This window comes from Ostrea edulis, chromosome 2 (genome assembly GCF_947568905.1).
Source record: "Ostrea edulis chromosome 2, xbOstEdul1.1, whole genome shotgun sequence".
In the NCBI taxonomy this organism is placed as follows: domain Eukaryota; kingdom Metazoa; phylum Mollusca; class Bivalvia; order Ostreida; family Ostreidae; genus Ostrea; species Ostrea edulis.
Genome location: NC_079165.1, coordinates 80,158,369 through 80,174,120, shown reverse-complemented (window position 1 = coordinate 80,174,120; position 15,752 = coordinate 80,158,369). Strand labels below are relative to the sequence as shown.

Below are 15,752 nucleotides of genomic sequence, written 5' to 3'. Positions count from 1 at the left end.
TGGTGTTACACATGCTAATACCACAAGTCTGATGTGTTGTTACACTAAAACCACAAGTCTGATGTGTTGTTACACTAAAACCACAAGTTAGATGTGTTGTTACACTAATACCACAAGTCTGATGTGTTGTTACACTAAAACCACAAGTCTGATGTGTTGTTACACTAAAACCACAAGTTAGATGTGTTGTTACACTAATACCACAAGTCTGATGTGTTGTTACACTAAAACCACAAGTCTGATGTGTTGTTACACTAAAACCACAAGTCTGACGTGTTGTTACACTAATTACCAAAAGTCTGACATGTTACACAAATACCACAAGTCTGACATGGTGTTACACATGCTAATACCACAAGTCTGATGTGTTGTTACACTAAAACCACAAATCTGATGTGTTGTTACACTAAAACCACAAGTCTGATGTGTTGTTACACTAATACCAGAAGTCTGATGTGTTGTTACACTAAAACCACAAGTCTGATGTGTTGTTACACTAAAACCACAAATCTGATGTGTTGTTACACTAAAACCACAAATCTGATGTGTTGTTACACTAAAAACACAAGTCTGATGTGTTGTTACACTAAAACCACAAGTCTGATGTGTTGTTACACTAATACCAGAAGTCTGATGTGTTGTTACTCTAAAACTACAAGTCTGATGTGTTGTTACACTAATACCACAAGTCTGACATGGTGTTACACATGCTAATACCACAAGTATGATGTGTTGTTACACTTAAACCACAAGTCTGCCATGTTGTTATACTATACCCATAAGTCTAATGTGTTGTTATATATACAATCAAAATGCACAAAGTCCAACATTTTTGGGAATTAGTTCTGAATGTTATCAAACATTAACATATTTCCTAAATGGCCCTATATATGTATAGTTACCACCAGACATTGAAGGGGGTTCATTTTTACGAAATCACATCATGAAATTATTTCATGCTTCAACTTGATAAAAGTAGATATATCTATAGTCATTACTCAAAATATTGATTAATAATTTTCCCCAGAGAACCAACGACACAAGCAAATCACAAAATAATGACCGACTTGTACAGGCTTTGTGGCCGTAAACAAGCCAATATACTTTTGATCTCCGTCTCACTTTTTTGCTATAATTTCTATGCTTATTTTATTGTGAAACTTCAATAAGAAATGACATTATCTCAATTTCATGGCCTAAGACCCTGGACAACTATAACTGAAAATATTAAAAAAAATTACAAGGTCCTGCTATTTACATGACAATACACATATTATGCATATGAATTTCTGTAAACAAGATGTGTGTTGTGAAACTATGGCCATTGAGCATGGCCTTGTTGATATGTGACAAATTTCACCTTGCATTTCAGTTGATCTTTATCAATCACATAGTTTCGACCTTGACATTTCAATTGATCAAGCGTAAGTCAAAGTTGCACACAAAAACATAAAAAAGACAAAGAGAAACAATCTTTTCTTGATCTTCCATTGACACATAAAACAATTTGTGTGTCTATATCCTTGTGTTCTGTAATCATGTTCATAATTTTCCATACAAATCGTATATCAGCACTTTCCTGTCCAACAGCAAAATCTCACCCCAGTTTAATTCATGTTGAAAGCTGGTGAAGAAAGACCAGAATTGTTCAAGCGCATGTCATATAATGCATGTTTAAAATTGTCTTCAGTGTACCATGAAGACTGAAAAACAGACTCCTTTAATCTATGATTAGTAAATCTATGTTACACACTAGCTACATTCCATATTAATTTGAATGTGTTCAAATTACATACAGATACTTCTAGCCATTACTGTAATTACTGAGGGAGTGATCCAGTTTCTATCAAAGTCATGATCAACATCCACGGTTCAAACTGACAGTTCACTGTCAGAAGTGACGCGACAGTGAGATACATAGACAGTCCATTACTGACACTAGATCACTGCTTCTAGATCTTCAAGGTCAAATTCCTGACCTTGGATCACACTGTTCCTTGATGGCACAACCCTTTGGTAATTCAATCATAGTTTTGATGAATGAGAAATTCGACATTTTCATCACTATGCAAATATTTCCTCCATCAATTCAACAAATAATTCAAGATTTTGAACGGTGAAGAGTTTGTCGAAAACACTCATTATTTTGACAAATAATTTTCCTGCTCAATTTTATAATCGGGCAATTCTTCCAACTTCATCAACATGAAGAAGTGAATCCATGCAATCTCCATATTAACTGTATACATGCATGGGTATTTTCACCTTATTTCCCCCCCCCCCCCCCCCCTTCTATACGTGTAAATGAATTTGCTGTGAATTAATTTTGCCAAAACACAGTTGTGTTAAAAGGGAGATAACTATGTCCAGTCTTAAATTCATCCTCCAACAACAATCATGGCGAGAAGAACGAAAATAAAACGAGGGGTGAACATTTTCCAATATACACTACCAATGAGATGGCTTAAAAGCTCGACCGAATTTTAATATATGTACCAGGAAGTCTTTATTTGCTATAAGGATAGAAGCATCTCTGTTTGATGTTAGACAAGAGGTGAAATGTAACACGGCAATGTTAATTATAAAACTCCACACTATGTTCTAATTAAGTCAGTCTATGTCTAAGATGGGTAATCACCTCATTTCCGTAGTACTTTGTTAGTAGACTTCAATGCAGTTAATAAAATACTGGGCAACTAGCTCATACTTACTCTGGGGGCGACTTAGGGAAGGAAGTTGGTGTTTCTACGGAACTGAAAAAAGACGCATAATTTACAAATACCCTGTCTTTAACATCAGGAACATTTGTTTTTAAAACATATGGGATATTTGTTTTTATAACATATCAGGAACATTTACAAACATTTGTGTTTATGACATCAGGAACATGTGATAATTAAGTTTCTTGTATCTTCATGAAATATTGCTTACTGGGGGGAAATGTTACGGTACATATTGAAATTTAGTGCGATGTAGCAAACCTGATACATGAGGTTGAAAAAAAAACGATAGGATAAGGCTGCGTTTATATTGTAAAATTAGCATTCAAACACAATAAACACAAAATGTTCTAATCAGTGATACAGGAATCTGTGTTGTAAATAGATTTAGAATACTACTCCAATGGGATAAACGGCAGATTCCAGAGAATATGGTTGATCGACATGAATTCAAATTCCGATCCAATTTTATTGCTTTCTTTCCATTTCTATCCTGCAGGTTATTGCCAAATGCAAGAGTTTCATGTTTTAGAAGTCTTAAAACTCATCAATTTACATTTCAAAGAAATGTTCAGATCACATTCTCATGCATAAAAAATAAAACCAAAAAAAAAAAACCAAACAAGATTATCACACAGGCATGCCCATCATCTGGTGCAATGAAAAGATTACAATTATTGCTTAATCGCAGCAAGTAAAATGTATAATGAAACTGGTGTACTATATATAAAGGTGGCCAACATGGGTTACAGAGTGAATTTCATTTTTCCTGCAATAAAATTCATTTACAATATCTCCCTGCCAATGAGACTCAATTATGTTTCCATTCCTTTTTGTACACATGGATTTTAATTCAAATTTTCACAAAAGACAGGAAAACTTCAGAATCGATCTGTACATGAAGAAGGTTCCAGATTTATCTGTGAGTATTAAAGGCAACTCATATCACACAATAAGCATTCGCAAGCACGGTCAGTCCTTGACCTGGGTGACCCCTTCTGGCTTCATTAATAAGTTAAACAGAGAGTTTGGGAAAATAGGCGGAGGTTTGCTGTCTCTAAATGCTTTTAATAGTTATCCTGATGTAGTTAAACATTCATTGACAGGAACAACTTCCCAGGCAGATATAGAACTATAACTCAATCAACAATGTCCTGCAGATATACTTGTGTGTTTTAGGCGAAGTTACAGTCATTTACTTCAGTGAGCACTTTCTTAATTAGTAAATAAATAATTAGTAAATATCAATATTTCACTGCACAATTTAAACACAACTTTGTCATTCAGCATTCCCTCTGTATCCATTCTGACAACATTAACTGTAAACAAAATCTTGGAAGTAAAAAATTGTGGTAAAACACACATACCCCCCCCCCCCCCCCCCCCCACACACACACACACACAAGAGGCCCACAGGCCTTATCAGTCGCCTGAGTATTAAAAGTATCACTTAGGTCCCAAGGGCTATGAAATCTAGAAAAAAAAATTCTGTTCTGATTATGCAATGCTCGATTGTTAACACTTTTGAATCACTAACCATTTTGGCTCCACTCTGATACCAAAATACAATTTTGGTAGAGGCCCTCCTGTTCTAAATCAATATGTATTTGGCGTTTGTTTTTAACTTTTACACATGTGTGGATGTACGTATAGAAGATTTTGAAAATTGGCCAAATTTTGCCCTGCCCCTAAGGCCGAGGGGGTGAGGGGGGTGCAGAAGTCTTGAAACTTGCAATTTATGTCCCCTTTGTCCAAAACATGCTTCATACCAAATTTGAAAAGAATTAGAATGGCAGTAGTTATCAAGATGAAGTTTAAAATATTCAATTGCTAACACATCTGATTATTTGATTACTTACTATTTTGACCTCACCCTGATACCAAAATCCCTACCCTTGGTATCACAAAATTTACAAATTGGTAAAGGGCTATACCTGCTCATTCTAAATATCCATTTACTTTCAATTTAATACCAACAGTAGTAAAGAAGATGTTTTTTAAATGTTTTGCACATAAATACTATACACCAAGTTTGGCTCCACCCTGCCATCAGAACCTCTACCCTGGGGATCATGAAATCTACAATTTTGGTCGAGGTCTTTCCTGCTCTACATTACTATGCAAGTATGCATTTAGTTTTTCTTATACATGTGCAGTTGTAGAGAAGAAGATTTTTGAAAATTGGTCAATCTATGACAGCAAGTTTTCCCTGCTCATAAGGCCCCGGGGGTGTAGGAATCCTGAAATTACAATTTATGTCCCCCTTGTCCCAAAAATGCTTCAAACCAAGTTTGAAAAGAATTGGAATGGTATATTGTTATCAAGAAGAAGTTAAAAATGTTCAATTGTTAACGCACGACGACAGATGCAGACCAATTGCAATAGGTATAACCTAATAAAGCAGTAAAAATGAAGCTGATAATTTTAATATGTCACAAAACTGCATCATGCATCTTGATTGTCAAAGGCAATAACATTATCAAACATTATTTATATACCTACAAAATGTCAAAGGTCAATATTCAAATTCTTGCCATCAGTAATCAAGCACTTTTATCTTTTCAAATAAGATGTGCACAAGCTAGTAATGCAGTAAACAAAGATATGAAAGTAAACTTTGCTCACTTTACAGCATACAAGCAATAAGGTGCAGTCTCAATGAATGCAACAACAACAACAAAAAAATAATAAAAAAAATATATATAACAGTTTTCACACCATTCCTAAAATGCCTATAATTCGATTATGCATTTGTCGTGTTTCTTTAGTTAATCAGGGGTACAATTTTATTCCAGCATAATTTATTGTGAAAAACAACTGTTATGTAAAATGCTAAATTCAAATATTTCTAACTTCTGATGAATTTTTTTTAAAGCTATAGCTAGGTCATGATTTGAAGCACGGATATTATTCTGATAGACCTAGAGAGCGTGGTTGTTGCTAGATAGAGGTATCTTTGAATGCATGTATAAAGAATCAGCAGTAGCTCAGTGTTTTCTGCTACAACAATTACAACATCCATTATATCTGTAACCTGAAATTTGTCACCAATGGCCGTCTCAAACGCACACCTATTTAACAACAGCCATAAAATGGCTGAAATATTGCCGAAACGGCATAAAACCTCTATCAATCAACCTATTTAACAAGTACACTTAAACAAACTTGGCTCTTATAGAACGATGACAACGGAGATTCTCCATCATCAAATTCTTTACTCAACTGCATCTTGATTTAAAAAATCAAATTGATGAAATCTATTTTAAGGTCATCGATCAGTGTACAGCGGGAAACCTGCTTATAAGGAATTCCTGCATGGAGAAACTGAATTCTTTATAACTGCAGAGGTCCCTAGCTAGTATCCATACAAAAAAGTTATTTATATTTTTCAAAGGATTCCCTTATATAGTTGAATACATAGACACAAGCTTAATATAAACTTAGCTTTGGAAAAATCAGTTATCGATAAATTCTTCTGTTTTCACATTGCCTTTCTTCATCATAGATTTAATCTGCTGATTGGCATCTTAACTGAGGTCTGAACATGTAAATTGACTTCACTATAAAAAATCCTATTGTAAAATTGATGATGACACAGGAAAATTACTGCCTTGTAACAAAAAAATCCTAATAATCAATTTCCGTACAACTTTTTCCCCCCACAAAGATTAATGAAAAATGTAGTAGGGAATATTAAAATCACACCAAGTTCCTTATGTACTGGGGCAGTACATGATAAAATCTATGCAGACCACTCCATTATACTTCAAACACTTGTGAAATTCTTTAGATTGTTTTTGAAAGGAATACTGATGCTATAGACATCACAAAAGAAATTCTTTTCTGCAATATTTGTAATATTCAGATTCTGTGTGAATTAAAGGGGTATGGGCACGATTTTTGATCGATTGAAATTGACAGTATTTTTGTTATAGAAGTAAAGATCTTTTATAATGAAGAAGATTAAAAATATTTTTACACAAGGTATGCTTTCTATTTACATAAAATTTAATGGCTCCTAAGATTGTGTTTGTCCACACCTTTTTCTTATATTTAGCCAGGGGACCACATTGCAGGGGTGAGAACACCTGAAGATTTCTAAATGTATGTCAAAAGTATTCAACATTTTAACATACGTCAATGATTAACCAATATAGGGAGCAAGCACAAATAAGAGAGAACAGAACATTTTTGTTGTAAAAGCATTTTTTTTTTTTTTTTACCGAAGTCATCAACTGATAGTTGATTCACGTGACTTATAAACAGCTAGGGTTCATGCCTTGTTTTGAAAATGAAAAGTTTTGATGTCTCAAATACATCTTTTCATCAGTTTTTGAAATTATGTTCTATTGAAAACAAATACTATCGTAATTAATCAAATATCCAAGCAAGTTTTTGGAACCAAAATCATGTCCATACCCCTTTAACAAAACCCTTACAAAAGTCAACACAAACTTTCATATTCAAATATTTACGTTTCCAATATTTTTGCCTTTGATACCTCTACAAATTCTGATGAAAGCCATTTCCTCATGAATGTGTTGCAGCACTTGTAAACGTTTTGCATAAGAATACAGAAAATAGAGTATATATACTTTACAGCTGGGAATTCCAATAGAAATGAAAGTAAAAGTAAATATAAGAAATTTCGTTTTCGAAAATACACGAGGGTATACATGTATATATGAACTGCAATTCTTCAAGCTGGCATACTTCTCATGAAGTGCTGATGCGGTTCATACCTCGAGAAATTTAATTCTTACATAAAATCCCAGGTTTTGGATGTTGAAACCAAAACGTTGTCAATTCAAACTACAAAGTTTCAAATTAAAAAGAACGAGTTTGGATGTGGAAACTAAAATGTCATCAATCAAACAGTTCATACTCTACAAGGAAAAGAACGAATCACCTTTGTCGTCGACAGAAGGAACGTCAACGCTTAACACAAAATGTCAACAGCTTCATCTATAACAATTAGTGTTTATGTACAAAGCTTTTGTGCCTTACTTGTCTGTAGTCTAATTAAAAGCAATCACAGCAATGAATTTCGTCTACAACTAGTTCTGCCCAATATAACTATATATCTCCTGGCGCTAAAACAGTTATTTCTGCATATACTCACTCAAAAAAACAACACGTTGGGTTATTTTTCTGAGGCACAGTTTTGTGATCTTTTGTCTACAAAGTACTAACTTTCTGGTGTAATATCATACCCATGCAAATGCTTTCTAAAACATACCGGGGTTAGAGTAATGCTATGCTAAATATCATAAGATATATTGAGGATATTAAATACATCACTGCAGGAGTATATGCAGAAAACTCACAAAACATGTTATATACACATCAAATACAAGAAAAACAAAATGTTGTAAAACTGTTGAAGTACCAGTCACTAAAACATAAACAAACAAAACTCTAGAAGTTCACCCACTTGTAAAGTGCAAAAACAAGTCGTTCAGAACGTGCAAAAACAAGTCGTCCAGAACGTGCAACAACCACTTACTTTTTGGTAGTGTCCTTACTAGTACTGTAATCATTAAATATTCATGTCAGAAATTAGGCCAAAGCAAACACATTATCTGTTTAAACGCTAAACCTATCAGATAAAATTTTTCCTTTTAAGTAGGTGGACTGGTTTAGCAGTCTCCGATACAAACTGAAAGTAAACATGTTATTCTTAAATATAGAAGATATTTTCTGTGCAAAATCTTCTGCAATGTATTTTGGGTATACAGACATAACATCCATTATTAAATATGACAGACTACATCACGAGAATTGCAGAAAAAAATAAGAAATATGGACAATCTAAAAAACGAAGTGAAAAAGATGGCAATTGACAGCAGTAGGGTCAAATATTTTTGACAATTAAAAACTTTGGTATAGTATTGAAGATTTTGATATCATGGACATTCTTAGTCAGCAAAAATAGGAGCTAACAGAGACAGTTTCAAGAATTAAGTTAGAGAAGGTGATTTGGAATTCAATTTTGAGATCTTTGATCCGGAATATGTTTTAATACGAAACCCCAGATTTCATTCAATATTCTGAACCACCAAGTTTCATTTATTCAAATATATATGAACTTCTTTTTCAATAAATTAGGACATATCATATACCATTTTATTTTGGAATAATTTGCTCTTTTAAGAGATGCAAGAATGTTAGTGATTCTTTAACTTCATAGCAAAAATTCATAAAAAATTTTACTTACCGGTATTTTATTTTTATCCTATAATTTTGATTTTAACTAATATTTTTTACTCTAAATAATTTGAATATGTATTTTGACATTTATCTTAAAGAAAAATACCTGGCCTTTCTAATGATGTGTCAATTATTAAAATATCTAAAGAAATAAGGAAGTTATTGAGATTTTCTGATAGAGGTTGAATTTTCTTAAGTCACTCAATGGACTAGGGGTTGATTAGTTTAATTACTCAGTGCTGTAAACATTCTTCTTCAACCGATACTCATATAACTCTAGATTTTATATTTAGATCTAAATCGCTGAGAGCCTCAAACATGGAAGTTCAGGAATTAAGGTATAAAGTTATATTCATGAGTAATATACTTCTTTATATAGGTTCCTCTTTTGATTCATTGAGGCCCGATTCACCGCAAACCTCTCCTCCTTCCAATTACAGTGGTCTGCTCTGATTTGTAGATTTCTAGTAGCCAAGACAAATGAGAGTTGTATTGATAATCTTGATGGGTTTGAATATGTTGGAACCTTTAAACTTATTCAATTAACTATTTTGAGAAATCAGATTAGTTTTGCAAGATTAATTTTTTTCTAGAAAACAATCACCGAAAGCGTATTTTAACGATATATGTATGACAAACTTAGAGATGGGTATACTGACAAAATCATTTAGAGTTTGTGAATCATGTCTCTATATCTGCACTAATTAACCTACCTCTATCTTATTTTAAAGAACAACTTTTGTTCTAAAAAGAGATAATACGTTAACGTATTCCTGACTAAATACTGGGAAATTTGGTCGCCCGAGGTTAAATTGTTGTGTAGTGAAGTGGACTGAGCTTGCAAGGGTGGATACATTTATGTCAATAACCCTTTTCTCCCATATTTTTCAAATTCCATGAACTTCTTGTTCTAGAAGTCCACATTCATTTACATTTCAGGTAGTAGACAAAGTGTTTGCATCTGTTATTATATTATTTTGTAAACAGATGTGACATCACAATTATTGACTTATAATTGTAAGCTGATATGATGTCACAATTGATCTAAAGTAATCCCTGGTCATTTACAGTGCAGGTTTTTTGTGGCTCAGTAAAATCTAAAGGAAAATATATCAAAATATGTAATAAAGTGGATCAAATATGTGACAGATGGTGCTATATATTTCATTTCTTTGATAACTTCCTCTGCCGTTTTTTTCAAACTATTGATTTGAACTATAGTCTCGATCACGATGCATCTTGGTATCTGCAGTCTTGCTCAAAGTCTTCTGTAAAATATCTACCTACCAATTTCTTGTGCCTGTAATCAGACCCCAGAACCAAACATTCACCTGGTTGTGATCCGTATATGCTTTAGAATCAACACACATCTGGTTGTGTGGTCCGGATTAGCTAAGAGATAGATTCTCACCTGGTTGTGCGGTTCATAAGCTTTGGAATAAACACTTACCTGGTTTCGTCAATGTAGACGGATTCCAGAACAGAAGCTGCATATTCCAGATTCTTGTGTAAATCTTCTTTTGAAACTTCTCCATTCTGTATTCTTCTCAAAATATTTCGTAAGCTGATAAAAAATAATCACAAATAAATCAGAGGAAAGAACTGTGTTTTCTACCCATTCTCTATAGTAACGTGTTAAGGCTTTTATATTTCACATGTGTATTCCTTCTGACAAGACCTTTCTTTGTGTACTAATTTAAAAGTTTTTGATCTCATGACTTTGACCTTAGGGTTTGACCTACTTTTGAAAAACTTCAACCTTGGCAAAAAATGGGTAGGTAGGTATGGGGTTTAGTTTTTCAGTTTATCTCCATGTCACAAATGGGTAGGGATTTTTTGTCTGTCGTTTTTTTTGTGTTGTGAAGAAAGTTAGAGTTTTACAAATGGTATTCAACACCGTATAGCTTCTTTTTATTCTGTTTCTTGTCTTGTTTTATATGTAAAACAAGTCTGCTGGTTTTCTTACATAAGGCAACATAACGTAACATTTAGCTTTAGTCGGGTACACGTGTAATCGTCTGTAAATTCATATCTTTTTTTTTTCGTTTTGTTATATTTTTGTTTTGTTTTTTGTGTGTATGCGTGTTGTTGTGTGCATGCGTGTGTATGAGTGTAGATGTTACTTGCTATATTAGTGAGCACGATAATAAACTTATTTGCACATACTCTTGATCTTTCTTCAAAGAACGGTTTGCAGCGAGGGATTATTTCCATGCCATTATCACAAATTGTGACATACACAATGGAGCACATATAAATAAATTTTTTTTTTAAGTTGAATTTCTTTTGACTGCTCAGTAAATTGTCCGTAATGGTGAATTTATTATATTGCCAACCCCTCTTTATTGCCCAAATTGGTGTTGGAACAAAAGTTGGCAATATATCGAGAAAACACTGTCCATGTAAATTATTTCAAATCATATCATACACAGAATAGCTGAGTTTTTAAGAGAATATTTCGAGATTATTTTTCCTCATTACTGCACAATACTTGTTACCATATTGTTACAATATTCCAACACAATATAACCCTGCTGGCCTGGATTTCTCAAAAAATAAAACTTACATTGAAACTTAGGTCTGAGATTTTACTCAAATTTTGACTGCTTAAATGAAAGAAAACTCAAATTTAAGTTGAGATTTTTGGGGAGAAATTTTAGTCCCCTCCCTTCCACTGTATCTTCCTACCTTTACAGTGTCGGCCCTCTCAATCTCCACCACATTCTTCCTACCTTTACAGTGTTAGCCCTCCCGATCCCCACCACACTCTTCCTACCTTTACAGTGTCAGCCCTCCCAATCCCCACTAAACTCTTCCTACCTTTACAGTGTTAGCCCTCCCAATCCCCACTGCACTCTCCCGACCTTTACAGTGTCAGCCCTCCCAATACCCATTACAATCTTCCTACCTTTACAGTGTCAGCCCTCCCAATCCCCACTAAACTCTTCCTACCTTTACAGTGTCAGCCCTTCCAATACCCATTATAATCTTCCTACCTTTACAGTGTCAGCCCTCCCAATCCCCACTAAACTCTTCCTACCTTTACAGTGTCAGCCCTCCCAATCCCCACTGCACTCTCCCTACCTTTACAGTGTCAGCCCTCCCAATCCCCACTAAACTCTCCCTACCTTTACAGTGTCGGCCCTCCCGATACCCATTACAATCTTCCTACCTTTACAGTGTTAGCCCTCCCAATCCCCACTAAACTCTTCCTACCTTTACAGTGTCAGCCCTCCCAATCCCCACCACACTCTTCCTACCTTTACAGTGTCGGCCCTCCCAATCCCCACTACACTCTTCCTACCTTTACAGTGTCAGCCCTCCCAATACCCATTACAATCTTCCTACCTTTACAGTGTCAGCCCTCCCGATCCTACCTGCATTCACTTAACTTACTGTACTTTCTTCCTAACACTTGTACCTAAATTCTGCCTTACCCTACAATTTCAACTGATGACCAAAATCTTGCCATTTCATTCCTCTTGATCAATTTAACTTATTGAGTCCAATACTCTCTGAAGTTATCTTACCGTATTGAGCAAACATGAGAGGCTTCTGGTGTGTCGATTGGAGGAAGTTTGTCAGTGCCAAGGTCCACACTTGCGTACGAGTCACTTTCTGCGATACTCGACGTTCGACTACTACTTGTGGAGGGCAATTTTGATTTGGAGTTTGTTCTTCTCAGGACAGTCAAAGAACCAGCCCCTAGAATGAAAAATATAATAAATTTTTTAAATCATGTATTAATTGAATATGTACAGGTGACTCTCGATAACTCGAAGTTCAAGGGACCTTGATAAAATTTTGAGAAACCAAAAGTTCGAGAGATCGAATTCGGAAATTGAAGGTCCGCCAATATGCATGGTTCAGATTTTACAGTAACTGGAAAAGTTTACCAACAAGATCATATTATTTTGACATGTTTTCCTTCATATTTGTCAGGTACTTAATTTGATATCAAAATAAAGAACCTTATTTTAAAATGATAAAAAGATTTTAAAGTTTATGTATTTATTTGTTCTTTAATCAAATTATAGATTTTATTCATAGTGGGATTATATATAATTTTAATCATCACCACACAAAACCCCTGTGTAAGGTGTAAACTGACCAATTAGTCAATCATATACTCAAGTGTGTCACCTCCACAAAGAAGCACAGGCGATATTTCACCTATGTAAACACTTAATTACCACAGCCTCACTATCCTCCGGCATTAAACAAAATCCAGGTATGGTTCAAGCGGAAATTATTACACGCTTGGGTAACGGTGAGTATACGTATGCTACCACCACTTCGAGAGATCTCGAGTGAAAAACAATGAAATGTGTTTTACGGGACTCAACTTCACTTCGAGAGATCGAAAGTAAATTTGCTTTGTTATATAGGGAAAAAAATCGGGACCATGATTTCACTTCTTGAGACCGAGAACTTTAAGAGATCGAAGTTCGAGCCATCGAGAGTCACCTGTATAATGTTAAGGCTAAAAAATATTATATATAGTTTCCTATAACTTTCTGATCCAACCAATCCATTTTGCTATTTGTAGTACCAAAAGCCAAGTTTTAATGCTTTTTGTACTGAATTTGGAAAGATGTAATCGCTTCAGATGTATCAGAATTAAATTGATCAAAAACATACTGTATAATTGTCGATGTTTTGTAAGTGCATGTCTGTTGTTGTTTGTGGATATATACAAAAAAAAACCCCAATAAAACAGGGAAATACAAGGTGGATAATGCATAATACCTAACGCTTCCTATATTTTTATATCCCCATATAATACAAAACAACATACACATTTATTCCTTATGTCTAGTGTAATATACAGGTTCTGATGTCATTAACTGAAGGTCAATGCTTTAAAATTATCGAGAAATAAAATACGTTAAAACCACATAAGTTTATTTCTGACAACCCCCTTGTAATTATGTAAATGTTACAGCACCAAAGCAAGTGGGTATTCTAAGTTATCAGACATGTACTGGGAGACATTAAGTACAGTGAAACCTGTCTAATCTGACATGCATTGGAAGACATTTAAGTACAGTAAAATATGTTTAATCTGACATGCACTGGGAGACATTAAATTCAGTGAAACCTGTCTAATCCGACACACATTGGGAGACATTTTAAAAGTACAGTATAATCTGTTTAATCCGACATACACTGGGAGACATTAAGTACAGTATAATCTGTTTAATCCGACATACACTGGGAGAGATTAAGTACAGGGAAACTGGACACAATTTCGTTTGTTGCAACACACAATGCATTGGAATAAACAGTGTAAAAACAATGAAAATATGAAATTGAGGATGAAAATAATTAGGGTCAGATTGACCAATGAAATGGATTGCACAGGTGTCGGATTATGCAGATTTCACTGTGTGTGTGTGTGTGTATTAACACCATTGTTGTTTACTTCATAATGCATTTGTTCTTTTCAGAATATGCAATACAATACAGATGGAAAAAAGTTAGGATATTTATATTATAACATTTACGTATACCATATTTATATTATAACATTTATGTATACCATGTTTAAAACATAGTTGGTAACATGCCAACACGTTCAGAGAAATCAATAAAAGATTTGAATTGAATATTGTTGTACACAATCAATAGCTAACATAGAACAGAAAAGATGATTATCATATAATACATATATGCATTTTCGTGTTGATAAAGTAGTGAGTGTCAGAACATTGACTTGTCAATAAGCCTGGTCCTACAAGATTACACGCGGAGTTCTCGCGGTGATTACTCCTGTAATTAAAGCAGCTTCATTTAATTTCACAAACTGTGACATCAACATGTGATCAGCTTAGACAACACAACTATTGGATCAAACGCAATAAAACAACGCACAACACACCATGAATTATCAATCCTCTTTCTTTTTGATTTTGATATTATGAATAGAATCAGTAACCATGATGGAAGCGACATTAGATTGATAAAAGCTACTCCGGGTTTCATACAGGCAGTCACTGCAGGATACCACAGTGTGTTGGAAATTAAAATGAAGTTTCTGATTACAACACATTTCCTCTGGGTTCTGGAGAAGGGCTCTATAAAAGGCATATCATATTGTACTGTTATCTTCTTGTTTAAATTACCAATTCATCTTCATATTCAAAACATTAATTTGACATTGACGTTATCTCTCGTCTTTGCTCTTCCCAAATCCTTGCAGACGGTACATATTACAAAATCATATCAAGAGATACCTAAAATCAATTTCAGCTGCATCCCTGAGTGCAGTTTGTGACTTGTAATTTGTCTGAACTAGTCTCTGCTTCAGGACCAACAATATCAATGAAATTGTATTTCAAATGATATTTACAGGGACAATGTTGCAGCAGAGCTTGTGCTGATTGTGAGCCTAAACCAGTGACAGTCTGTGGTAAAAATTGATCACGCGATGGTTGAATGGCATATACAGCGATTTCTACCATTGTATCGCCTCTCGAGAGACAAAAACCAATCTGTCTGATCTGACAACACATCAGATATTCCACAAAACTCATTTCCTACACTGATTTTTCAGTATTTTGTAATTGATCTTTTTCTTTTTCACCTTAAGGAATTGAATCCAGACAAAAGAATCCTACCCCCCCCCCCCCCCCTTTTACATATGCCAACTTATGAAACCCTATGACATGCGAGGATCATTTTTGGTCTTTAATAACAGTCTGACCCAATATTCTAGAATTACCTGTTCTGCCTCTCAGACAAGGGATTTTGGCAGTATATCTTTTTAATACCTAATTATGATAGTGAACTATATTCACCAGCATTAAAGTAATATTCTCA

General features: G+C 34.4%; 1 protein-coding gene across 50 annotated transcripts in view; it reads right to left on the bottom strand.

The window, feature by feature from the left end:
- The window catches only part of LOC125682373 (dual specificity calcium/calmodulin-dependent 3',5'-cyclic nucleotide phosphodiesterase 1A-like), a 196,329-nt gene that overhangs the window by 21,007 nt on the left and 159,570 nt on the right, over nucleotides 1-15,752 (bottom strand). For 25 of the 50 annotated variants that reach the window (XM_056154997.1, XM_056155004.1, XM_056155000.1 and 22 more), the window contains 4 exons: nucleotides 12,461-12,635; nucleotides 10,381-10,494; nucleotides 8,227-8,250; nucleotides 2,712-2,753 (listed from right to left, as the gene is read on the bottom strand). In XM_056154997.1, the coding sequence (XP_056010972.1) occupies nucleotides 2,712-2,753; nucleotides 8,227-8,250; nucleotides 10,381-10,494; nucleotides 12,461-12,635 (355 nt within the window). The remainder of the gene's footprint in view (nucleotides 1-2,711; nucleotides 2,754-8,226; nucleotides 8,251-10,380; nucleotides 10,495-12,460; nucleotides 12,636-15,752) is intronic. The other 25 variants (XM_056155025.1, XM_056155009.1, XM_056155016.1 and 22 more) reach the window with 3 other exon arrangements.